The sequence below is a fragment of the Notechis scutatus genome, chromosome 6 (genome assembly GCF_049901735.1).
Source record: "Notechis scutatus isolate UNSWTSFEM ecotype Mainland chromosome 6, rNotScu1.2, whole genome shotgun sequence".
In the NCBI taxonomy this organism is placed as follows: domain Eukaryota; kingdom Metazoa; phylum Chordata; class Lepidosauria; order Squamata; family Elapidae; genus Notechis; species Notechis scutatus.
In genome coordinates, this window is record NC_142014.1 from 69,332,423 (window position 1) to 69,359,979 (window position 27,557).

Below are 27,557 nucleotides of genomic sequence, written 5' to 3' on the forward strand. Positions count from 1 at the left end.
ACGGGGGACCGCATGTGGCTCCCTCACGGCTCGTTTTTGGCCTCCACAGTTTCCTACTGCACTCTGCGGGCCAAAACGGGGGGCCCCTGCAACCACCTCACGCCCATTTTGGCCAACAGGATTCTGTAAGAGGCGTCCGTCCCGTGCCCCCCCGCTCCGCCCCGGGCCGCGGAGGAGAACTACAATGCTGATCCCTCCCTCAAAGAAATCCAGTTTGACACCCCTGCCCAAGAGGATCAAAAGTCTTCTTCAAAAACAAACAAACAAACCAAGTGGCAGGAAGATTGCTTCGTTTTGCTTTTTATCCATAGCTTCCTCCAATAGTTTCAAGTGCTAAGGACGAGGCTAAGTGGAAGCTGTGAGAATAAGCAAAGCATTTGATCAAGACAAATGGTGTTTTCTCTTCTCAGTAATGCCAGTCGCATTAAGGAACATGAGAACTGCCTTGCACAGGCTCACAGTGGATCGATCCCAGCAGTGTGGCATAATCACTCTTCAAGCCATTCCCCAGGCATGAAAAATTCATAGTGCCTGATAAATCTCAAATATGGATTTTGCCAAGAAGAAATGTTGAATAGAATAGAATAGAATAGAATAGAATAGAATAGAATAGAATAGAATAGAATAGAATAAACTTTACTGTCATTTTGAATGTATGCTAATTGACATATATTAAAGTGAAAAGTGAAATTGTTCTTATGCCTCTAAAATCATGGAAATTATCCTCTGGATTTTAGCTTAAATTATGGCCATGATAGGACAAACTTGGTCATGTGAGTTAATATTCCAATTATTGACTTGCACCTTGAACAGATACACATGGTTTTTTTTGCCTATGGAGATTCTCAGTCATCCAGGTCATGGTTGCCCCAAATGTGCTTTTTTCAAGAGGCAACTGGACTTTTTTTGTTTTTCTTTGAAGGTGTTTCACTTCTCATTCAAGAAGTTTCTTCAACTCTGACTGGATGATGGGGACCTTTTTGTGTGTGAAAACTTCTGAACGATCTCCTCCCAAATTTCTCCCGCTCTTCCAAAATAATGTTTAACTTTACTGCTTTTACAATAGTCGGGAGAGTACTTTGAAGGCTGTCTTTTGAAAGGCAAATTAAATGCTAGGGTCTCCTTCCAAAGCTAGGTTGTTTGATTGTGGACTCTCATAATCCCTATGTGGCTGGGGATATGGGTGGTTGGAGTCCATCTACACAGAGTGCAAAATTAGGAAAGGGTCCCTTGGATTGAACTAAGTTAGTGGACAAAAGTCACATGAAGAGGGGTCCTTGGCACTTGCTGAGCTTGGTGGTTCTCTTACAAACATTTCAAACTACATCACTGTTTAGTTTGGTGTCAACAGTGCCTCAGATAGAAAGTCCATACAGAGAGAGGTAAGGACAACAGAGAAGATTCTAGGAAGCTTACTTCCCATTATTCAGGATACTGCTTATAAGCGCTACATGCTTAGAGCTCAAAGCATTGCTAGAGACCCCACACTTTACAGTCTGTTTCTGTTGCTCCCCTCAGGGAGGAAGTTTCAAAGTATTTCTAGCAGGACTACTAGATTCTGTAACAGCTTTGTTCCCTAGACCATCTGTCTGGTAAACTCGCAAGATTCGTTTTTCTTGCCATGTACATGTATACATCCGAACTAGACTGTGTTGTTTGTGTCATATATGTGGGTATGTGGGTATATGCATCTCTCTATCTATCTATCTATCTATCTATCTATCTATCTATCTATCTATCTATATTTCTGTTATGTTTATCTAGTGTATATTGGAGGCAGTGACCCTTTGAGATCTGTATGCAACCAAATTTCATTTTAATGTATGCCGATTAGTGTACATTTAAAGTGACAAGTCTAAGTCATTACCCAAACTAGACAACATCACAAGTGCTCAATCAATGCTTGAGTTCTGGTGCTGTTACCTATTTTGGGTAATGAAATGTCTGCAGGAAAACAGACAAGCTCAGAGAGCACCAAGAACCCTGCATTTCAACGTGTCAGTATATTCATGAACTGGAATAGAGCATGGTAACAAGGTCAGCCAATGAATAGGAATAGCAACTAAGTCAGCCAATGAGGACTGTTTGGAAACTGAAACTAGAAGTAGCCTAGACTGGAAATTGAAACTAGAAGTAGCCTAGGCATGGCTCTATATTAGCTCTGAAGCTATGTTGAGCTCTGAGTCTGTCTATTGAAAATGGAACTGCTTCTCTCCTCTGCTGTGTGTCTTGCTTGCCTGCTGAAGTGAAACTGATATCTGTTTCTGAGCTCCTGAGTTGCTGTTCAGCTTGGAACCTGTAACATGTCCGCTTCTGTTTGAGTTTGCTCCATCTTAGAGAAATCTACAGCTGGTATTGTAAAATTTACTTTATATGTTTATAAAGAAGTTAAATGAATCCTCAATCATCTGTGTTTACTTTTCTGGTGCTGAATTTACGCTGCAATACTCTGAACACAACACTGAGCTATAAATATTCTCTTTTGTTGAGGATAACAGAGTCTTGATGATGGTTCCTTTCCAGGCATCACCACAGCAGCCGTTTGTGTCTATCCGGCTAGAGTAGCTGATGCTGTTAAGGCTCTCAAATCTACTGGCTGCCACATCCCAGTAGCTTCAGGTAAGCTCTCCACAGGAATTTCTGAAATTTTATTAATCGTTCATTAACATTTCTGCCTTGTACTTCACTGAGGTACAGCCCCACATTGTCATGCCACATACAGCCAACCTTGATACAGTTCTGGGTTAAAAAGAACAATTGAGCCCTAACCATCTATGATCTAAAGGAATGAAATGAAATAATGAGATGCGTGGCTAGTCTTCCACGTGCGACCACAACTGAGTCCAAAATTTATGTTGCTAATCAAGGCACATGTTAAGTGAGTTTTGCCCCATTTTACAAGCTTTCTTGATGCAGTTGTTAAGCGAATCACTGCAGTTGTTTTAGTACAGGGTGTTAAAATCTGGTTTCCCATTGACTTCGCTGGGGAGGTGAGGGGGCGGGACGCATGATCCCAGGACACGGCAACCAGCAGGCCCTCTCCAGGTGGCCAGACCAGATGGTCAGATTTGCTGGTGTCAAATTATTCATGGTATATCTGGGTGATAGCTATTTAAAGGAAACGTTCAGCTCATGCTACTTCAAGGGTCTTCAAACTTGGCAAGTTTAAGACTTGTGGATGTCAGGTTCCACTATTCACGCCAGAAAATAAAAAGTCAAAAGCAAACCTTTTGCCGGTGTTGTTTTATCTCTGCAGTGAAAACAGCACGAACTGACTAGCAACAAACCGCTTTTTGTCAGAGCTGCCGACTGAGTGATCCCCCACCACTGATATAGCCGCACAACACCACCGCCTCCACTACACCCTGTAACTGTGATCGTGAACCTATGGCATGTGTGCCACAAGTGGCACGCAGAGCCATTTGTGCTGGCAATGCAAGCCGCAAACAAACTTACCTCACTGCGCATGTGCGTGCCTCACAGCTGATTTTTTTTTTTTGTTGGTTTGAGGCCTTTTTCGGCCTCCCAAAGGCTTGGAAAAAGCCTCTGCAAAGCTTTTCAGGATGAATTATAGGCCCATTTCGTCGCTTCCGGTAATACTGGAAGTGACAAAACAGGCCTACAATTCAGTCTGAAAAGCCTTTCAGAGGCTTTTTCCAAGCCTCTGGGAGACCGAAAAAGACCTCAAACCAACGGAAAAATCAGCTGTGAGGCATAGTGCAGGTGTGGGGGTGGGGGGGGGGATTACGTGCGCATGTGTAGAGGGCATGGGGAGGGGGCACACATTGCATTCTGGGTGCTGGCACGTGAGTGCGTGCACGCTGGCATGTGTGCAATTTTTCACACAGGAGCCCAAAAAGGTTAGCCATCACTGCCCTATAATCTTCAGTCTCCATACAAGGAGAATGCCGCTTTCCAGCTAATTTGAAACTTGCACCTCTCAGCTGTAGGTCACACATGCGCAACATCTTCCCTAGTCTCCAGTGCCCATTAACGCTGCTCAGTTGGCAGCTGTGCAAGTGCGGTATGTTCCCCCTTCATCAGTCTTCGTCATCAGTGCTGCGACTGTCCACCCACCGGAATGGCAGCCCTGGCTCTGGTAGGGCTGACATGCGGCCCCTCTACCATAGGGACGGGAGCTGGAAAATAAAGAACATGGTTAGTTCGCTTCTCCCTCCCGAGTCCTGTCCTGTACACAGGAACCCCCTGGTTTTGTGGGATTCCGATGATGGAATTTGGCTATAAGTCTGGTAGGGCTGACAGTGGACTTCAGCTCCCAGAATTCCTGAGCTAACATGACTGTAGGAGGAATTCTGGGAGTTGAAGTCCACAAGAAGTCTTAAAGCTGTCAAGTTTGAAGACCCCTGTGCTACTTCCTGCATGAAACAGCAGTGCTATATATATGTTTTTTACTACTGAGGCCAGTGTTATTGGATGCTTACTCATCAGTTCCGTCTTTGAGCTTTATTTGCTCTGAATGAAGTCCCAATGCATGTCCCAAGGATAAAGTTGCAGGATCCAATCTGGGTCGGTCCCTGGGACCAGAGTTTTAGTCTTCCAGACTTTGGGATTCATGCTGAAGCCCATCTTCAGGGAACTTCTCCCTCACTAGAATGTGGTGAATTGCTCCAGAATTGCTCCATTGGGATCCTCACAGAGATTCCAAATACTACTTCAAAACGTTTGTGCTATTTCCAGTTTGGTCAGGGGAGGGTTGATATATTGATGCTATTTTACTTGTACCCTATGACGATCATTAAGTGTTGCACCTTATAATTCTTGACTCTTGATGAATGTATTTTTTCTTTTATGAACATTCCTTGTGTGTCCAATCACACTTGGCCAGTAAAGTATTCTGTTCTATTCTGTTCTGTTCTGTTCTGTCCTGTCCTGTCCTGTCCTATCCTATTCCATTCCATTCCATTCACCAATGGTTGACATCCCATAGTGGTTTCATGTTAAACAGCATGTTAAGCGTCTAAACTTTGGGGTCCCCCATGGACTTCACCATTTCTCTCACAGATTGAGGCTGCTCACTTGAGTAGCAGTCAAATCACTGTAAAATAATCTTGCAATTCTGGTAGCCTGGAAGGATGCTATGACTGATGGAATTGAAAGCTGCTGAGAGGCCTAATAGAAATCCTACATCTTAACGCCTGATACAGAATATTGACACTATTTTAACCTCCCTGATGTACTTAACGGACTTTGTTTTTCTTTTCTTAGTGGCAGCTGGATTCCCAGCAGGACAGACACCTTTAAAAACCCGTTTAGAGGAGATCCAGTTAGCCGTGGAAGATGGGGCCCAAGAGATTGATATAGTCATTAATCGAACCTTTGTACTCACAGGCCAATGGGAAGGTGAGCATTCGCATAGTCCTAAAATCAAGGTTCTAGGGCAGACTCTCTTCTTCCTCTTCCCTCCAGAATAAACCAGACAAGAAACTCAATTGTGGTGGTGCGGTGCCTACTTTGGGAAGAGTCTTTGTTCTTAGCTAGTGGCCACATTTTGGGCACAAAGAGAGACTTGTGGGCTCTTAGGAATATAACGCAGACATTTTGCTGACAGTAATTTGCCAAGAATTTGCAATCCTATCCAGGGTGTTGAAAATTTCCAAGAGATTCTTTAGAATCTCCTTTTATTGCGCACTGGTAGGTGGTTGCCTTTAAAAAAAAAAAAAAACTAAATTTGTTTATGGCTGCTATAAATTTTGAAAATACATCTGTAGATATTGGGGTTTGTTTTTTTCAAAAAAGCCAAACCAAAAACCAACTTTTTCTGCAAAGCTATTTTGTGAAATTTCAATTCATCCACACTTTTCTCTAAATTAAGAGCAGGGGTGGGAAAAGAAAAGTATGTGCTCTAATTATTTGCAACAGAATTGTTAAAAAGAATTCAAAGAGTTTTTTCTGGTTTAGGTGGTGTGTCATGTTGGGGGAAAAAGTGTGCTGGATTCTTGACAACAAAACCTATATTTTCTAATTGGTTTTCACAGAGTTTCAGGGCATGTGTGGTACTGTTTAGATTGCTGTGGCGAGTTGTCTCCCCAGAATGCTATTAATTAGTTGATTTTAATACCATGGGGAGATACCTTTCCTCCGCACAGTAATTGGGTATTCCTTAATGTACCTTGAATTGTTTGCCTGTAAGTGCTGACAGAACTCCAACACCTGGATTCTGTGCAAGAGAAAAAAGGGATGCAATTGAACATCCTTGCATTAAAACACAACTCTTCCCCTCCCCGCATTGTTTTGGCTGAATGATACAGTACTGATAACCTCTACCTTTTCCATGCAGCGTTTTTACTATGTTTGTTGGCCAAAAAGACTTCCAAAGTAGCTTGCAAAACTCAGCTCTTGCTTTCGAGGTAATATTTAGAAAAAGGCAAGTGAGGAAAGAGGAGCGAGGAGGAGAGATCTATGCAATCTATACTTTGGCATCCATGCGGGTGAAATACAGGTAGTGCTTGACTTACCCCAAAATTTCTGATGCTAAGCGAGACATTTGTTAAGGGAGTTTTGCCCCGTTTTACAACCTTTCCCGCTGAGGTTAAGCGAATCACTGCCATTGTAAATGTTAGTAACACAGTTGTTAAATGAATCTGGCTTCCTTCTTGACTTTGTTGGTCAGAAGGTTGCAAAAAGGGATCACATGAACCCCAGGACACTGCAGTTGCAGAGGTGGGTATTCAGCAGGTTCTGACCAGTTCTGGAGAAGCAGTAGAGGAAATTTTGAGAAGTTTGGAGAACCGGCAAATCCCGCCTCTGATTGGCCCCGCCCCATCTATTCTCCTCCTCCGGAGTCCCAGCTGATTGGCTGGGTCTTCTTTTGTTGCCCTGCACAGGAGAACAGAGCTGAAAAGCAGGTTAGTGGGGTGGGGAGGGAATGAGGATTTTGTAATAACCTTCCCCTGGAGTGGGGTGGGAATGGGGATTTTATGGTATCCTTCCCCAGCCACTCCCACCAAGCCACGTCCACCAAGCCACGCCATGCCACGCCCACAGAATGGGTAGTAACATTTTCTGAATCCCACCACTGTGTTGTCGTCATATATGAGTCAGTTGGCGAGCATCTGAATTTTGATCATGTGATCTTGGGAAGGCTGCAACAGTCTTAAGGACTGAAAATGGTCATCCGTTTTGTTTTTAGTGCCATTGTGACTTCCAGCGGTCGCTAAATGAACTTTGTAAGTTGAGGATTACCTGTAGTTCAGCTTGCTTGATGGAATTGCTCCAGCTGAGTGTAATTTGAGAGAGGCAAAGGGCAAGTGATTTCTCAGCAAAATTGTTTGCTCTTTTAAGCAATTTGGAGCCTTAAAAGAGATGTTGGGTCTGCCCTCTTTCTTGAATTCCTTTTATTGGAAATGGCTTGTAAATTGCTTTTTTGGATATTAAGAACTTTCAGAATGTCGAGTTTTATTACACTGAGTGTAATGACTTTCCTCCAACTGACATTGAAATAGGATTTACGTAGGTTTAAAAGTTAAAGAAAACTTTTTTTAATTTGGAAATAAGCAGCCGAGGGTAATTAGAATGTTGGTTTTGGAAAGTTTTAAACCGAGTAAGGGGCCACGTAGCCTGGACAACAACATGTTGCAAGAATAAGAATGCTTTCTGCAGTTTGTTTAATATCTTATTAAAAGTAGACGAAGATTTTGAGTTTTTGAGCAAAAAGAGTTTTAAGTGAAACATTTTCTCTAGGAAAATGTGGATTAGAGAAAAAACATGGTAAGAGTAGATTTTTTGAAGGTTGATTACTAGAAGCAACCAGGAATTATTTTTATAATTTATCATCATGTATTATTATAATTAATGGAGAAGATCTGCTAGTAAAGAATGGAGAAAAATATTAACTCTGGAAAAATGCAAGGATATTTGGCAGGAAAATATGCAGAAGTTTCTATTTAAGATTCTCTCTATACATCAACACAATTTGGAGAAGGGGGGGAGATTTTCTTTGCTTTTTAAAAGCATCACTATATTTATTTGAAGGTTTACATTACAACTTTAATGTGTTTCGCACCTCAAAAATAGCTGGAAACTGCCGTCACGCTTCAATAGTCATAGCTGGAGATCTTCCAAGGACTGCAAAAAGGAGGCCTTTAAACCTCCATAGAGCTGTGTTGGCTGCTGGTACAGCATCAACAATGGACTTAGCATTTTTTAAAGAACAAGAAGTCAAGGAAGTTATGCATGAAGATTTAAAACAGGACAAACGATACCTGGGAATAGAGGGGAAATAAAGGCAATAAGCTGCCCAGAGTCGCTTGACAGTCAGATGGGTGGCATATAAATTTAATAACTAAACCTAAATACATAAATAGAAAATGGAAGATGATGTCATCCTTCAGTTGGGTGTACTTAAATTTAGATAGAGAAGAATTTGACGTTGCATTGAGGGGTTTTCACAGGAATGGCAAGCTTGAGGTGGTCTTTGAAGGCACAGGTAGTCCTCGACTTGTGACCACAATTGAGCCCAACATTTATGTTGTTAAGTGAGACAATGTTTACGTGAGATTTGCCCCACTTTACAACCTTTTTTGCCACAGTCGTTAAGTGTACCACTGCACTTGTTCAGTTAGCAACACGGTGTCAGGTTTCCAAGTGATGAAATCCATTTAAAAAGAAAAGAGCAAAGTCTGTCTTCCAAAACAATTTATTTTATTTAGGAAAGCATCAAATTGGCAAAGTCTGTTGTAATTCCGGATCTGACACAACCCAGAATTACACCACATAATATTGGAAATTAGAAACAATCCCCAGAAGTCACATTCCCTAATAGAGGTAAATCAACGTTTCCTGGTGTCATCAGTCTCCACCTCCAGGTCTCAGCAGGGTCAGTTTCGGTTCCCACGGGAAAGGAGAACCACCTAGCCTAAACAACCCTCACGATCTCCACTCCTCCCACCTTGGGAATGTGGCAAGCCCGAAATCCTCCCCCCCCCCCTCAAACCAGCAAAGAGAAAGAAAAGGAATATATGATAGGGCTAAATTTTGGGCTTGACACACGGTTGTGATCACCTGACCACAGAGCTGCTACAATGGCCGTAAGCGTGAAAAACGTTCCTAAGTCACTTTTTTCAGGGCCATTGTAACTTTTGAATGGTCGCTAAATGTAATTCGAGGACTGGCTGCAGAGAAGAAAGATTCTGAAAACTTCTGGTGTATTTTCTTTGCTTACAAGTTAGCAGCACCTTGTATTTGTCGTTCAGATGGCCCACTTAAAAAGTTGATTTGTGATGGGTTGTAAATTAGAGAAGCGATCAGGTGCATTTTGAAAGGAATGGCCTTGAATGTTCCTCTCCTTCAGGCAAACACACACACACCCCTCCATTTTCTTTTTTCTTTTTCTTTTTTTTAAAGAGCTTTCTAAAAAGCCCATGGCAAAGTTGAGGGTCATGTTTGATGGGAAACCGTTGGGCTCACCGAACAGCCTTTCAGCATTGAATGCAACTCTAAAATCACTGAAAATGTTAAGTACTCTAACGTATGTCCAATTATGCTCATCTTTAAGTTAAATCTGCTGTTACCTATTATAGTGTATCTTCATAACACTTGAACTATAATTTGTCTAAGCCTGGGCTTTAACAATTATTTTAAGTGTTCTCTAATGGATTGGAATATAAAAGCAAGTTGTTGTGAGCACTATATCCCTTTTTTTCCCATATAGGAATGGAGTCCTTGCATTGGAGTCACAAAAGTATTTTTTTTTATGTTACCTGAGTTCTATTCATACTTCAGGGGAGGAGGAGTTTTCTCCCTCTCTCAGAATATGCCATAAGCCCGTGATGGCGAACCTATGGCACGTGAGGCACAGGAGGCACGCAGAACCATTTGTGCGGGCATGCAAGCCCCAGCCAAACTTACCTGCACTGTGCATGCACGCACCTCCCAGCTGATTTTTGGCCCGTTTGAGGCTGTTTTCGCCATCCCGGAGGCTTGAGGAAAGCCTCTGCAGCATTGGGAGGCTGAAAAACAGGCCCGTTTCGGCATTTCCGGAAATACCTGAAGTGCCGAAATCAGAAGTGCCGAAACCGGAAGTGCCGAAATGGGCCTGTTTTTCGGCCTCCGAAGGTTGCAGAGGCTTCCCTCAAGCCTCTGGGGGGGACGAAAACGGCCTCAAACAAGCCAAAAATCAGCTGGGAGGTGTGCACATGTGCAGTACAGGTAAGGGAGTGGGGGCGGGGGGTTGTGCGCCCATGTGCAGGGAGGGCACTGTCAGCTTTGAAATTCAGCTGCCACATATATTTTTTTTAGAGAGAGGAGTTGAAAAGTTCAAGGTTATTCTGTGTGTCTTATTAAGAATTTCCAGTTGCAGTTAATTGGTTCTCGTGATTTATGAAGTGTAGAAGTGGGAGGAGAGAAGGTGGATTCTGTGTAACCCAATCAATTGGAGAAATAACGTCTCGGAGTGATTGATATCACGGATACTGTCTGGATGCTTGACAGGCACATTGCATTGTGGGTACCGGCACGCTTTTGGCACACCACATCAAAAAGGTTCGCCATCACTGCCATAAGCGATAGGAAAGGATAAGAGCTGTATAAGTCTTGGAATCTGGTCTTGGATCCTAAGATATTTGAAGATCAGGGAAGTCCGAGGATCCTTGTCGCCAAGGTTCAATCAAAGCCCTCCCAGTATATTCAAAGATACACTGTCCTTGAAAATGGAAATGCTATTTAGTCTCTTATATCCCTGTTAGTCTTCTGGGATAATGAGGCTTTCACTGAAATGATCAACATGTAATAAAACATATTATAAAATGGATTTTGTTACCTTTTGTTAGTTGGACTCCCTCTGAATACTGTTGGGCCTTCAAGAGAGAAATGGCTTCAACAGGTTTCCCACTGTCAGCTACCACCTTATTGCTTGCTTGTGCTTCGCTGCTATGCAGTGACAGCCTGCCATAAACTGTGGGAAGGGGGAACGAAGGGCAGAAGACTTGGGGGGGAAATGGAAATAAGCTGCCTCAAGGTCATCCAGTTGGAAGAAGGAAAGAGCCACATACCAAACCTGACTATTTTGCTGGAACCTGATTGGGTACAGTGGGTTGGGCAAGGAGAGTTAGTTAAAGGAGGAAAAAGTAGAACTTAAAAGATTCTCTGTTTGGGCTTTGCAATACTGCAGTACTTTTCTATTTAGATCATTTCTATTTAGAGCAGGGGTGTCCAACCTTGGCAACTTTAAGACTTGTGGACTTCAACTCCCAGAATTCCTCAGCCAGCTTTGCTGGCTGAGGAATTCTGGGAGTTGAAGTCCACAAGTCTTAAAGTTGCCAAGGTTGGACACCCCTGATTTAGAGAATTGTGGCAGGTCTGACCCCCACCCTGTCTTTTGATGATGACCCTGACTTTTGATGATCATGATGATGATGATCATGATAGTAGTAATAGTAGTAATAGTAATGTCATCATGGTCATTGGCATGGCATGTCGGACCAGCATTCAACATCATTTTTATTTGCAAACGGAGCCCTTAAACATTTTTTAAAAATAAACTAAAAGGTGATGGTAGTCCAGTGCTTTTTTTTTTACAACGATCTCAATTGTTTCCTCATTATTTTGATCAGCAGTTGGTAGGGGGAAAAAAGCCCAATTATGGACTTGATGAGATCAGTTTTGAGTTTAATCTGTGTTTGTTCATTTTTTTGCTGTTTAAATCCAAGCTGGGTAAAATGATGATAAAGTAAAAAGATGCTTAGGGAATCCTTGGTGCTTTCTGAACTCGGATGTTTGCTTGCAGATGAGTTCCATTAGGTAACATTATTGACGTTACCTAGTCAGATAAAGAAACATCTGCAAGCAAACAACCAAACCTAGAGGGCACCATTGTTCAACCCAAAAAAGCTACATGTAAAGATAGTTAAAGGATACTAACATGGTTTCCCTCCCCCCCTCTACTTTTATTTATTTATTTATTTATTTATTCTTCCCAGATCTTTATGAAGAAATCCGTCAGTTCCGCCAGGCCTGCGGTGACATTCATATGAAAACTATCTTGGGGACAGGAGAGCTGGGATCGCTTACAAATGTCTACAAAGCCAGTCTTGTAGCCATGATGGCAGGTAACTTCCACATCTTTGGATTAGGTAGTGTTTGCAACGGATTGCTGTGTGAACCCAGTACAATAGAAACTTTGGTCGCAAACGCTTCCGTTTGTGACCAAATTGGGTGATGAACAAAAATTCTTACTGCTGGTCACGAACGGGTGCTCGGGTGGCAACCAAAGGGTGGCAACCAAAGGGTGGCGACTTGCCCTTCCGCACTAATTTCCCCTTCCGCACCATGCCATTTTTGTTTTTACGCGCATGCGCTTCCAGGGATGAGCAAATCGGGTGACGACTGAATTCTCAGAATGGATTATGGTAGTCACCGGAGGTTCCACTATAAATGGTGGCATTTGGTAAATAGTTACAGGTAGTCCTCATTTAACAACTGAGATTGGGATTGGCCGCTCTTGTCACTAAGTGAAATGGTCACTAAGTGAAACCACCACTGTGTTTAAGCTTTTATTCAGCTTTCTTTGCTTTACAGACCTGTGAAGGTCATAAATATGAGGAACTGGAGGCAAAGTTACTTTTTGATCACTGTTGTAATTGCAAATGGTCCCTAAATGAGTCAATCATTAAGCGAGAACTACTTATGTACAAAGCATGGTTTAGGATACTACAAAAACTAGAGGAGTTAAGACTGAGTCAGTGGTTGAGGTGGAAGCTATACTCTTTAAGTAGGTGTGTGTGTGTGTGGGGGGGGAGACGGAACCTTTCTCTGGATCTTCTGATTCCAGAAGTTGTCAGAGCTCTAACTAATTGCAGAAATATTGAGAGCTGCTTAAAAGTGTCTAAAGCAGGGGTGTCAAAATTGATTTCACTAAGGGCCACATCAGGGTTGTGTTTCACCTCGGGGAGGGGGCAGGGGGCGTGGCCAGGGGGTCTGGCCAGCTCAACATCACTTGTGTCGGGGGTGCCTGTGGTGGCCCGAACACTCTGCCAGCGAGAACGGGCTTCCAAGCTCCTGTTTTCAGCTGTGAGGGCTTCCTGCAACCCTCTGCCAGTGAAAACAGATCTCGGGAGGGCCTCCCGCAGCCCTCCCGAGCTCGGTTTTCACTGGCAGAGGCCCCGCGAGCTGGGCCTCTGCTGTTCCCTGGATGGCACCGTGGGCCAGATTTAAGCACACTGCAGGCTGGATGTGGTGCCCTGGGCCTTGAGTTTGACACTCCTGGTCTAAAAGTACTTCAGTTTATGACTCCTCACATCCTGGACATAAACTGTTTCAACTCCTACCCTCAAAACGACGCTATAGGGCACTGCACACCAGAACAACTAGACACAAGGACAGTTTTTCCCCGAAAGCCATCACTCTGCTAAACAAATAATTCCCTCAACACTGTCCAAATATTTACTAAGTCTGCACTACTATTACTATTAATCTTCTCATCGCTCTTTATCACCCATCTCTTCCCACTTGTAACTGTATGACTGTAACTTTGTCGCTTGTATCCTTACGATTTATATTAACTCTTTCCTAATATGATTTTATTGCCTGTTTGTACCCTATGACTATCATTAAGTGTTGTACCTTATGATTCTTGACAAATGTATTTTTTCTTTTATGTACACTGAGAGCATACGCACCAAGACAAATTCCTTGTGTCTCCAATCACACTTGGCCAATAAAGAATTCATTCATTCAATAAATCATTCATTCCTTCATTCCCATCCACTCTGAGTTTCAAGGGAAGGGCATTAGATCTCAGTAGATCTCTGTATCCACTTTTCATTTAGAATTTCATTTAGGAATAATACATTGCCCTTCACCCTTTGTGTTTCCCCACAATTATCTGAGATAGATTTTGGCATGGGACTGTTCTCCAAGCTTGCTGTTTAGCTCCCAGACGTCTCATTACCAAACTAAGTAACATCTTCAGGGTTTTGGAGTGACGTGTCTTGAGTTTTTGGGTCAAGACACATTTCACCACAAAAACCCACTGAAGATGTTACCTAGTTTGGTAATGAAACATCCGGGAGCCAAAACAGCAAGCTTGGAGAACAGACCTCCTGCCAAAACCTACAACCTGAGCTTCGAATATTCTTGACAATTTCTAATCTGAGACAGGTTGGGCAAAGAGCAAGTGACTGACACAAAGTCACATAAGGAATTTGTGTACTTGAAGATAGATGAACATTTAGGTCTTCCTGCCTTTAGTCCGGTACACCACACTGGTTCGTTGACAGGAACTCTTTTGAGTGATGCTTCTAAAACAGGGTTACTGTTTTATTTTAATGTTTTCTGGGAAATAGATGCTATTTTTTAAAATTATAATTCCATTCATCCAATTAGCTATTCAAAGTTATGTTTAGGGTTAACGTTGATTCCTCTACATTTTTAGTGTTGTAGTTTCACTGAAATACAGCAGATGGCTCTGCTGTTTACACAATTCCTTTTTTCCCCTTGTATGCTCCACACAAGCACACACAGACAAACATACAGGAGTATTGCTGTGTATCCTTATAAAAATACTTTTAAGTTTTAACAACATCTACCCAAAGGGAAGTCTTATGTTCCCCCCCCTAAATAATTTAACTTTAAATAGAAGAGTCCTTTTAGGTTTCCTGAGTATATGGCAACAACACAAATCAGATTACCTCTTTGTCTTCAGAGATTTTGAGGGACTAAATTGTGTCTTCCGAGTTCTGAGATCATAATACTGAGAATTACGAGTTTTCTCATTCATGTTTAAAATTTAAGTCCATAATACTGTTTTTGGATTCAGTGAAAGCATAGAAACAGTGTTCAGGCCATGATTTATACTTAAAATGATTGATATTTAACTTGCCACATGTGTTTCATTAATTATTGCTTACTACAAAAGTAGTTATCTTTCCAAAGCCCCTGCCATCAGTGTGTGTGTATGTGTGTGAGTGTGTTTGTGTACTTGACTTTCTAAGCTAAGATGCAACTCTTTCCTGACAATCTCAGCTATTTTATTTTATATTCTTTTTTAAAATGTATGTTTATTTATTATGAATTCAGGAAGCGCTATGCAAGCATGTTTCAGGTAGTTTGTCATTTTGTGTTGTTCATTCCCAGTTAGTAGACTTGCATGCAAATATGCCATGCCTAGTCTTCCTTAATATTGGGAGGTGGGGAATGAGAAAAGTCTATTTTTTCCTTCCTTCCTTCCTTCCTTCCTTCCTTCCTTCCTTCCTTCCTTCCTTCCTTCCTTCCTTCCTTCCTTCCTTCCTTCCTTCCTTCCTTCCTTCCTTCCTTCCTTCCTTCCTTTCTTTCTTTCTTCCTTCCTTCCTTCCTTCCTTCCTTCCTTCCTTCCTCCCTCCCTCCCTCCCTCCCTCCCTCCCTCCAGATGTTCTCAACTTTTTTATAACAAAGGGACCCTTAGTTTTAGTGGCATAGCAGGAGAAAACTTCCAAAAGTCAGCAGGGCCAAAGTACAAGTAAGTATGGTGAATGAAATTTCATGTAATCTGAATAAAGCTAAATAAATGAATACTTTTAGTATAATGTATTTGTATATCTATCAATATTTCACTATATGCTGGGACTTTATTTCCACTCCTGGACATTTTAAGGCTACTTCATGTGGTGATGGTTCAGTAGAAGTTCTAAGCCTCATGATAATCATGCTGTTCTCGTATAATAGACCTTTATTTATCCAATCTTGAAGACATTTCTGGGTAGGCATTGTGATATCTTCTTAACGTGACTCCTTTCAGACAAAGACTCAAAAATATCTTCCCAAGTCTGCCACTTTTGTGCTACCATCTGTATCATACACCACACCATTAATGAAGTTTGGAACTTCTTACAATACTATTTTTATTCTGGTTTAGTTTTTTATATTTGTTCTTAATGATTTTTTTAGATTCTCTTCTTATTGTTTTCATATATCTATTTTCTCTCTCTGTCTCTCTTTCTCACTCCCACCCCCCCTACACACACACACACACACACACACACACACACACACACACACGTGCGTGGAGGGAGAGAGGGAGGGAAATCTTAAGAACTGAAGAAGCATCCTGGATGAGGAGCAAAATGTCTGCAAGGAAAAACAAAGTCCAGTTGCCTTTTGAAAAAGTATCTTTGGGTCATTGTGTTAGAAAATACTGCTGGGTGAGCCTGAGCCACCACAGCATTTTGTATTCATTTAAATTCGCTGGTGAATAATTTAAAGGATCCTGTTTACTTTTTAATACAAGGGAGAGATATAAATTGTCTTTGTGTGGGTATTGTTACGTACAGCTGCCAGTGAACAGATGCTTGCGGTTCTTAAATGGATATTTTAGTCTACCAGAAGTTGCAGGAGTGAAAATCAAAACTTTTCTCTCTCTTTCATTTACACTCCCACCCATTCTTTTAAAATTGATTTTCTGACATGATTAACACTAAGCCTGTCTCGCTATTTTTATATAGTTCACACATGTACGAGAATTCCTTATAAACACTTAATTTACTTTGTGCTATTTTGGGGGGTGTTTTGGGACTGAGTTTTCATGATGATGATGATGATGATGATGATGATGGACTATTTTAATATATAGCTCTTAATTAAGTTTCATTTCTTCTTCTGAGCCCAACACACCCCAACATTCATTCCTCTATTAATACTGTATATTAATACAGTTGTTACATGCTACAACATTAACCGGTGTAAAATAAAAACTATATTCCTTATAATTGATTGGGTAAGATGTATCAAACAAAAAGTAATATTTAAAACAAAGTTAAATATATCTTTCTTTATATCTTGCTTTCATCAGGACAACACAAAATTTAGCTGCTGCACAATACTGCTACTATTGTAGTGTCAGAGCAAAGATACTACTAAACAAGACACAAGTCATTTTTGGCTACTGTGAAGTCCTTGGTGCTTTTCTTGAACTTGATAGTTTTCTTGCAAATGTTGCAGTGTCAGAGTAGGTAACATCATCAGTGCACTGATGATGTTACCTAGTTCGGTAATGAAATGTCTTCAAGAAAGCAACCAAGCTGTGAAAGCACCAAGGACCCCACAGTGCAACCCTGAGCGACAAATATTATCTTCTATTTTTGACTACCCTGATAAAACATGCTCTATAAACACGCACACTTTTATTCACATACACAGACCAAAAAGGGAGAAAAAAACCTGTCTTTCTCCTCCTGAACTGGATGAAAAGGAGTTGGGAGATTTCAAGGAGCTCTTTATGGGAGAACTTCAGCCCTTGCAATGCCATGCCTCCATTTTTTTTATACTATTCGCAGATACAGAATAACAGAGTTAGAAGGACCTTATAGGTCATCTAGTCCAACCCCCCCACCCAAGCAGGAGACCCTAGACCATTTCTGACAGATGGCAGTCCAGTCTCTTCTCAAAAGCGTCCAGTGTTGAAACTCCCACAACTTCTGAAGGCAACTTCTGTTCCATTGGTTGATTGTTCTCACTGTCAGAAAATGTTTCCTTATTTCTAGGTTGAATCTTTTCTTGATCAGTTTCCATCCATTGTTTCTTTTCTGGCCTGCAGGTGTTTCAAATTAGGTCGATCCCCTATTCTTTGTGGCAGCCCCTCAAATATTGGAACACTGCTATCATGTCACCCCTAGTTCTTCTCTTCACTAGACTAGCTCTGCCCAGTTCTTGCAACAGTTCTTCATATGTTTTAGCCTTCAGTCCCCTAACCATCTTTGTTGCTCTTTGCACTCTTTCTAGATCATTGTGTCTGTGTGGATTTTCACAAATTTTCACACTTGGTTCTGCCTTTTCAATCTAGTTTTAGTGTGTGGTCTTTGGCCATCACTCTCTCTCATCCCAACTCACCTCACAGGGCTGCTGTGGGAAATATAGGAGAAGGCAAGTGTATCAGGTATGTTCACTGCCTTGGTTACTTATAAAGTAATAAAGGTGGGTTTAAAAAATCAGATAATGGGAGTGAGAAAGAATATAATAACGGAGAATAGAGAATAGTATAAAGATTGAGTATAATAATTTCATATCGTAGTGGCAAAGACTTTGTTGCTGTTGCTTGGCATCTCATATAAACCTATTTCTACCTTTCCTATTTATTAGTGGATCAGCCCCAATCTTATTTGAATGGCTGGTTTGGCTTAAATAGTTGGTGTGATTCAGTGATTTGAACTGATTCAGAAAATAGAATTGCAATCATTTCCACCTTCCAAATCGCCAAGCCTGTTCACAGGGATTTGATTCAGCTTTTTGATTCAGAGGACTGATTCTTTTGAAATTGAGTGTATGAATTGAAAACTTAAGAGTTTGAACAAGCTGGTGGACTCAGTGCTATTCTTGGCTTCTGCTTTCTGTTCTTCTGTTTGATTGTCGTTGGTTTTATATATTTGTTTTATTTTTAGTAAAATCTCAGTCGTACAAATCTCCATTTAGCAGTCTGTGGATGTAATGGACAAAATCTGAATTTACCAAATGCATCTCTTATTTTTGAGTTTTGTGCTCTGCAAGTTGCAGAATTATACCAATGTTTGTTCACCGATAAAATAGCACCAATAGGAGCTACAATGATATAAATAATTATGAGACTGGATGGCCAAAATTCTTTTCGTCTTTTTCTATTTTTGTTGAAAATAAGCCTTCACATTTATTTTCTTTAAATTTATTCATTTTCCCCAAATTGGGGAGGAAACAGCCCACAACCTACATATTCCCTAGAAACCAAACGAATAATTCATTAAAGAAAAGAAACATGTGGTCTCTGGCCTCATAAAGTTTGCTCATTGTTGGTGTAAATCAAAATCCTGAGATCTTGCAAGAACGCAACATCATATTTGCAAGTGTGCTATCACAATCCTATAGGCTCTTGCCTTTGTAAAGATGATGGATAGAAACACACAAACAGGCAATAAATAAATAATCATTGTCTGGTGGTCAGAGCAAGAGTCTTATCAAGATGAATTAGGGAAAGTGATGTTCAAAACAGCCCTCAGTCTTCGGTGAATCTATTGTAGGACCCAAACGGAAAAACTTGGTAGATTATGGTTTACAGTTCTAAGCATTGTTTATCATTCTAAGCACCGTTCCAATATTTGAGGGGCTTCTACAAAGACGAGGGGCGGTCAGACTATTTTCCAAAGCACCAAAAGGCAAGACAAGAAACAAAGGTAGAAACTAATTAAGGAGAGAAGCAAGAACTAAGGAGAAATAATGAGAGCAATTAACTAATGGAATAGTTTGCCTTCAGAAGTTCCGGGTGCTCCATCACTGGAGGCTTTGAACAAGAGATTGGACAACCATTTATCTGAAATAATATAGGGCCTCTTTCTCGAGCAGTGGGTTGGACTAGAAGACCTTTGAGGTCCCTTCCAATTATTGTTCTATGCTCTAGGTGTGTATTGCCAGAAAATGTAAACCTCCAAACATCGCTCAGATTCCCGCTTTTAAAATTCATCTTATCTAAAACTTAGAAATGAGGACTAAGAGAAAGCACATGCCTCACAACCCCTCACTCATGCATTTATTAACCTCCCCACCTCTCAGTTACCAAAATATAACTATTTGGAGCTAGTCTCTCTAGCTATGTGAATCCGTAATAGGCTGAGTGTGTTGAAAGCTCTTGTTAGAATAAGTCACAGGGACATAACATTTGCTTTTAAAGCTTGATTGTTTATTCTGAGCAAAAAAAAAAAATGAGCCTTTTTGGTGGAGGCTTTGAAGTTGGACACAGAAGTGTTTGGGCATTCAAACTTTAAAGCTGAAAGGTTCAAATCCGAATATATTTCTCCCTTCCTTTTAAGGAGCGCTCTTTTTTTATTACAGTTCAAGTGCTTTTATTGGGAACTATTGAAAAATACACTGAAGTTGACATTGAAGTGTGATGATCTTGGTTGCGTGTGTGAGGTTTTTTTTAATATCCGCCTTTTAAAAAAAGTTATGCTTAAAATTCATAGCACTTTCAAAGTCTGATAAAGGAGCCTAATTTTCCGGCTTGCTTTGTTCAGTGTAATATTTTTTTTCTCAATCCATTTCAAGCAGCTCGTTTTTTTCCATTTCAGCAACTTTCCTGCAAGTTTGGTAGACAATAGGTTTTTTTATTAATAAAATTAGCTAACAACTTATTGCTGACACCGGAAAGTAGCAAAGTTAAATCTGGTTTCTGGAAATATCTGTATCTTATACGATATTGCTTGAGAGGAAGGGAGCTTGAAAACATTTGAGGCTGCAGTTTTGACAAAGCAAAGCATTGGTGTATTTTGTTCAAAATAAAAAAATCGGTATTTTGATGGGAGACCGACGGAAATCATATTTACTGGATTGGAGAAAGGTGTTTCACTGCAAAGCAAGTGGAAAAATAGGCAAATAATAACCATTTATTTAATACATATACTGTAATATTATTTTTCTGTCATTGCTTTCATCTTTTAGATTACATTGATGTGTAGGGGATATTTACAAGGACAACAACAGCAGGGTTTAGTGAGTTTGATTTAAGAAATATCTTCCCCATTTTTCTGCAAAAAGAATGCCCAAAATAGTTTTCATAAAAGCCATAAAAAAAAACTCTCCGTGCCAACAACTTAAAAAGCAGGACACCGAAAGGCGGGAAAAAAAAGTTTGAGGGAAACCCAGCCACCAATTTTTAAAGGCATACAAGTTACCGTAGTCCTTAATTTTCAACTATATAGTGGCTGCTCAGAGTTACAGTGGCTCTGAAAAAAAAATTATGAATGTTTTTCACATGACAATGCAGCATCCTTACGGTCACGCGATCCGAATTTGGACGCTTGGCAACTGGCATGTACTTATGACAGTTGCAGTACCCCAGGATCATGTGATCACCTTTTGTGACTTTCTGGCAAGCAAAGTCAACGGGGAAGCCAGATTAACTTAACAACTGTAATGCTTGGCAAGTGCCTTGTTTTTATAACCATTGCTTTGTCCCATTGCTTTGTGATCATTTTTTGCAAGCTTTTGACGAGCAAAATCATCAGGGAAGCCAAATTTACTTAACAACTGTGTTACTAACTTATCAACTGCAGTGATTCTCTTTAACTGTGGCAAGAAATGGAGCAAAACTCACTTAAATGTCTTATTTAACAACAGAAATTTTAGGTTCAATTGTCATAAGTTGAGGACTACTTTGTTCCACCTTTTAATGCAGGATTTGCTGCATTTACAGTAAATTTAACTGAATAGCTTCGGTGATTCACTTAACAACCGGGGCAAGAAAAGTCATAACATCAGGCAAAACTCACTTAACCTTGGTGGTTAGAGTAGTTAGAGTAGAGTACTGCAGGCTACTTCTGCTTACAGCCAACTGTCTACAATTTGGCAGTTCGAATCTCACCAGGCTCCAGATTGACTCAGCCTTCCATCCTTCCGAGGTGGGTAAAATGAGGACCCAGATTGTTGGGGGCAACAGGCTGACTCTGTAAACCGCTTAGAGACGGCTGTAAAGCATTATAAAGCGGTATATAAGTCTAAGTGCTATTGCTGTTGCTAACCACTGTCTTGCTTAGCAGCGGAAATTTTGGAATCAGTTTTGGTTGTAAGTCAAGCACTCCCTGTATAGTAGCTGTCCTATTGATAAAGTGGAATGGGATCATTCAAGGACTGGGAGAGGTACACAATCTCTGGGCAGAAATTGTAAGCCACCCAGAGTTGCTTTGGATGTTGAGAATAAAATAAATTCAAAAGCTGTTGAATTAATGTCGCTTAAATTGCATGTAGTTCTTGTCCTCCATCTTGATATGGAGTATAGTCTCCAATGTTCAGTGTCCCAACTTTCCGTCTCTATCTGTCATGTTCCTTCACAGGTGGCAACCTCTGCAGATATTTCTGTGCACGTGGATTAGGAAGGAATGGTGCAGTGGCCCAGAGGGGGAGCTCTGGCCTCACAATCAGGAGGCTGTGAGTTCAGTCCTAGGTTAGAGGCAGATATTTCTCTCTCTGGGCACACTGAGAACATATCTGCTGAACAAAACTCTGCATTGGTGACAGGAAGGGCATCCGGCCATTAAAACACTCTGCCAGCTCCATTCAGTTTCCCAGACTCCACCCCCGCAAGGGATTATGAGGTCGTTAAAAGATGATGATGACAGATTACACAGACAGAATCCATTTGGGAAACACACAGATTTCCAGGCCCTGAGCCATAGAGCTCACTATAGGAAATGCAGGCAGCCCTCGACTTACAACAGTTCACTTGGTGACCATTCAGGTGTGACTGTGGCACTGAAAAAAGTGACTTTTATGTCCATTTGCACACTTACGACCGTTGCAACATCCCCATGGTCACGTGATCAAAATTCAGACACTTGGCAACTGGCATGTATTTATCATGGTTGCAGTGTCCCAGGGTCATGTGATCAACCGTTGCTACCTTTGGACAAGCAAAGTCATTTGGGGAAGCCAGGTTCACTGAACAGCTGTGTGACTAACTTAACAACTGCAGCAATTCACTTAACAACTGCGGCAAGAAAGATCGTAAAATGGGCCAGAATTCACTTAACAACTGTCTTGCTCAGCAACAGATAGTTTGGGCTCAATTGTGGTCGTAAGTCGAGGACTACCTGAAGACTTGTTAACTCTTCAATACCTTAAAAAAAAAAAAAAACATGATTCGAATTTTGGGACAGCCGAAAATGGTGACCCCGGCTTTAGAACCCATGCTTTTGTTTTATTGAGTGACATGCTCCTACCTTCCACCATGGTAGGACCTGAAGGAAGCCTTTCCTTCTCACAGTCTGGCAGGATACAGGTGAGCTGCATCCTGTTTTCACCTGAGAATGGAAAAGGGAGGTGGCTTTCGGTTAACGCTGAGCCCACCAAATTTGGATTTCCGTTAGAGAAATCGGAAGCGATGCCAAGGTGATAACATCCGTCTGGTCGCTCTGCATTATTTTAAATTGCAGGCTGGGTTCTTATTTTTTTATTAAGAGTAAAGCAACGTTAAGCAATCTGAGATTATTGGCAAATAATGGCATCCTGAGGGGGTTTAGAGCATAACTGAAACATAAAGATTACGATTACTCCATGATTGCTATGCTGTTTATTATTCTTTACTGCTTAATAATGGCTCTCTAATATTGTTCTTGTCTATAGCCAGCTAAATACTTTGCTCCAGTTTTAATCACATAAATGGTTGCCATTTACACGTTCCAGAAATGTTTTTTCGTCGTCGTCCCCTTTTCCCTTATTATGCTGGCAGCGAAAAGGAGTGGTAACACGGAGCATACGCTTATATGGATTTTATTAATAGATGTTGCCTATCAGCATTTTTTTTTTCTTTTTTTGGTTGTTATTTCTGGTCCAGAATGATTTCCAAAAGCAACTCCGCTTTGGTTGTGGTACAGCATTCAGAAGTAGCAAATAATATGCATTTACTTCTGGTATTTCCTATCATATGTTCTGGCAGCTTTTATCACTTGTTCTAGGAATGTCGTTATGTTGTTAAGGCACCAGGCTAGAAAGCGGGAGACCGTGAATTCAAGTCCAGCCATGGCCATGAAAACGAGCTGGGTGACTTTGGGCCAATCACTCCCTCTGAGTCCAACTCGCCTCACAGGGTTGTTGTGGAGAAAATAGAAGGAGGAAGATGTGTTGGGTATGTCTGCCGCCTTGAGTTATTTGTAAAAATAAGAGAGGCGGGCTACAAGCAAACAAAAGGACGAATGTCCCAAAAGTGGTTTTTCAACAGGCAACTCGACTTCCTTGTTTTTTCTTCGAAGACGTTTCGCTTCTCATCTAAGAAGCTTCTTCAGCTCTGACTGGAGGGTGGGGAATGGAAGGATTTATATTCCATGGAGACAGCTGGTCATTCGTATCTTTTAAAGAGAGTTGTTGAGGCCACTTGGGGGTTTAACTGAGAATGTTGGAGAGAAGACTTGAAAAGTAGCTTTCTCTACAAAACAACCATTTTTGATCTGTTGAAGAAATTTCTGTTTTGCAAATTCCTAACCGGGAAGAGCCTTTTTCCTAGGTTGCGACTCCAGATTTAATTATTGAGGCTTCTTGATTTCATGCATAGGTATTCTTGCTTTTCAAGTGTTCCACCTGTAAAATTGTTCATTCAAGTTCTCAATAAAGATCTGTTAAAAAGGAAAATAGATACCTGGAAGTTGCCTATATCCATTATTTAGCATCTGGATAGTAGACCGAACCTGGTCGCAAAGGCCAGATTGGCACATTCTGTTGAGCGATGGTTTATTTAACCATTGTTTATGGAATGAATCACAATTGGCTGGATTTGTGCAGCATGCTAAACCATAAACCCTGTTTAAAACGGTTTGTGTAACACAGTAAACTAAAACAAACTACGTTTTGGCATAGCATGATTGTTAGCCTCACCCAGTCCTTTTCAGTGTGATGAAATGCATTATATTTCTCATTCAGTTATGACGTTTATTTTCTTCTGTACAACTATGTTAATATGTGTACTTTTTAAATAAATCTTGGCTTCTTTTGTCCTCCTTCACAAATGATGCAAAGTAGAGTTTTTGTTTTTTCAAAATACCACCTTATTATGTGCCTTGACCTTGAATCATTCTTGATTGTTCTGAAGCCCAACACAGGTTGGTTTTCATTTGATGTTGTTCCCAAAGTTCCCTTTTGCTCTTGATACCTAGAATTTCTGTTGCTGCTCATCACAGCTGCTTCCCACAGTGAAATCAAACTTCGAGCCTTTCTTCTTTGCCTAAACTTTGTTCTTTTTTTTCTTAGCAATCTGAGAAAAAAAGGGAAAAAAACATTGACAGGTGAATTATACAGCCAGAAACACCTTATTTATAAAGCTAATATGAAATATGTTTAAGAGCCTCCATTTCATTTCTCCCCTTCTCCGTTTTCCTTAGAGAAATATAAAATGTTAATATTACCTTTATATTGTAAAGCTCCATGCCAGTATCCATCTTCTGAGTTCTTTATAGTATCCTGCTAGCAAAAACTCTCTCTTGAATCATAAATAGAATTTGTTCATAAAGTAAAATAGTGCCTTGTTTTCATTGTTAGAAGATGCTGCTAAATTGGCTGTATTTTGATAATCACATCCAAAGCAGATTATTCTGCTAATAGCCTTAAGATATTACTTTATTCTTTAAAATAAGTGTTTCACTATAATCCTAATACTACTATTTAAAAAAAAAATCCTTTCTTGTTTCTGCAAAGTCTGAATGAGATTTTCAAAATTGAATAATAATTTGATCCGTTAATCTTTTGAAGCTAGTAATTTTATTTTCCCCTCTTTGCGGTCTCCGAGGCTTGCAAATGAATAGAGCTTCATTACTGGAGCCTGCATTTATTAACCATTATCCATTATCTTGTAATTAAGACTCCTTGTAACGAATCATGAGGACAATGCAAAAATACATAGTACATTTCTTTAATGAACTGGAAAATGTTCATCTTGTTCTATTTAGTAATGAGTTGCTGAATAGTCGTTAAATCCACTGGAGAATACAGTGAGATGGATTTTGAAGACTATCTTGAGTTTGTGGTTAATCTATTAGAATTAAAATTTCATCTTCTATTTTTATCAACAGCCGATTAGAAGCCCGTCTGTTTGACCAAATTGATTATGAGACCCTATACAAGGGCAGATGTTGTTTAATGAAAGTTTTTAATGAAACCATACCATTGAGATTTCTAATTATCAGACTTATAAAAGCTTTGACTTACCTTGCTCCGATAGGAGGAAGTGGGAGATAGGGGTGGAAGACTTAAACAAAAGGGCTTAAACTCTGCGATTTTTTTTTTTAAATGAGGGGAGGGAGAACATACAAGTTGATGCAAAGAAGTTTGCTTTTTTGCTTTCTAAAGAGGGAACATTAAGAAAACCTCTGTGGGGCAGCCAGCATAGTGAAGAGGCAAAGGATATATGTAATGTCAGATGAAGTCAAATGCATCCAGATCAGTGTTTTCCATGCTGCCTGGGGAATTCTGGGAGTTGAAAGGAATAGAATAAAATAAAATAGAATAGAATAGAATAGAATAGTTGGAAGGGACTTTGGAGGTCTTCTGGTCCAATCCCCTGCTTAGCCATTAAACCCTACACCACTTCAGACAAATGGTTATCCAACCTCTTCTAAAGATCTTCCAGTGTTGGAGCATTCACAACCTCTTGAGGCAAGTTGTTCCACTGATTGTTTTCATTGACAGGAAATTTCTCCTTAGTTTTAGGTTGCTTCTCTCCTGGATTAGTTTCCACCCATTGCTTCTTGTCCCGCCTTCAGGTGCTTTGGAGAATAGCTTGACACCCTCTTCTTTGGGGCAGCCCCTGAGATATTGGAGCACTGCTATCATGTCGCCCCTAGTCCTTCTTTTCATGAAACTAGACATACCCAGTTCCAGCAACCGTTCTTTATACGAAATCCACACATTTTCAAGTTGCCAAGTTTGTAAAACACCAGAGAAGCCGTGTTGCACTAGGCCCCATCTCTTGAAATGTTTTCTGGGCAATGATCTTGATGGTTTATTCTCAGTTCTATGCTATATTAATTGAGGGCTTCCCCTATGCTTAGGCTTAAATAGAGACAGAAATGTGGAAGGTACATGGCAGGTAGGGGTACTGAGTGCATTTATCATCTCTTCATGGAGGGAGATGGATCCAAAAGGTAAAGCAGAGTAGAAAGATAGGAGGAAGAGTAATATTTTATATAAATAAAAATCTCTGGCATAACCATGCAAAAGTTTAGGTCAGGGGTGTCCAACCTTGGCAACTTTAAGACTTGTGGACTTCAACTCCCAGAATTCCTCAGCCAGCTTTGCTGGCTGAGGAATTCTTGGAGTTGAAGTCCACAAGTCTTAAAGTTGTCAAGTTTGGACACCCCTGGTTTAGGTAGTCCTCAACTTACAACAGTTCATTTAGTGGCCATTCCAAGTTACAATGACACTGAAAAAAACGACTTACGGCCATTTTTCACACTTGCGACTGTTGTGGCATCCCAATAGTTACATGATCAAAACTCAGACACTTGGCAACTGACTCGTATTTATGACGATTGCAATATCTTGGGGTCATGTGATCACCTTTTGCGACCTTCTGACAGGCAAAGTCAATGGGGAAGCCAGGTTCACTTAACAATCGTGTTACTAATTTAACTGCAGTTATTCACTTAACGACTGTGGCAAGAAAGGTCGTAAAACGGGGCAAAACTCACTTTACAAAGGTCTCGCCTAACAGCAGAAATGTTGGGCTCAATTGTTGTCATAAGTCGAGGACTACCTGTATTTCAGATCTCAGTGATATGAAAGGTCTTACTGGTTTGGAAAATATTGGGATAGAATCTAATCCGGTAATCTGCAACACTCTTAGGAAAGTTGTCAAGCTCATTTAGTTGTCAGAATGTTGGCTGAATACTTCGAAAAGTACAGTGGAACCTCAGGTCATCACCATAATCCATTCCAGGACTACGGTCGCAACCTGATTTGGTCATGACCGGAAGCACGACCGACTGCGCATGCGCGGACAAACATTTCCACAGACTACACGTGCGCGGAAGGGGAAATGGGCTCAGAAAGGGAATATGCCACGGCCGGGTTTGCTTGCCACCCGATGTCAGCTTTGGAAGCCATATTGAGATCCGATGCTCCCACGC

General features: G+C 40.8%; 1 protein-coding gene across 1 annotated transcript in view; it reads left to right on the forward strand.

The window, feature by feature from the left end:
• DERA (deoxyribose-phosphate aldolase) overlaps positions 1–27,557 on the forward strand; it is a 46,554-nt gene that overhangs the window by 10,020 nt on the left and 8,977 nt on the right. The window contains exons 4-6 of the mRNA XM_087968688.1: positions 2,524–2,619; positions 5,227–5,361; positions 11,937–12,065. Of these exons, the coding sequence (XP_087824814.1) occupies positions 2,524–2,619; positions 5,227–5,361; positions 11,937–12,065 (360 nt within the window). The remainder of the gene's footprint in view (positions 1–2,523; positions 2,620–5,226; positions 5,362–11,936; positions 12,066–27,557) is intronic.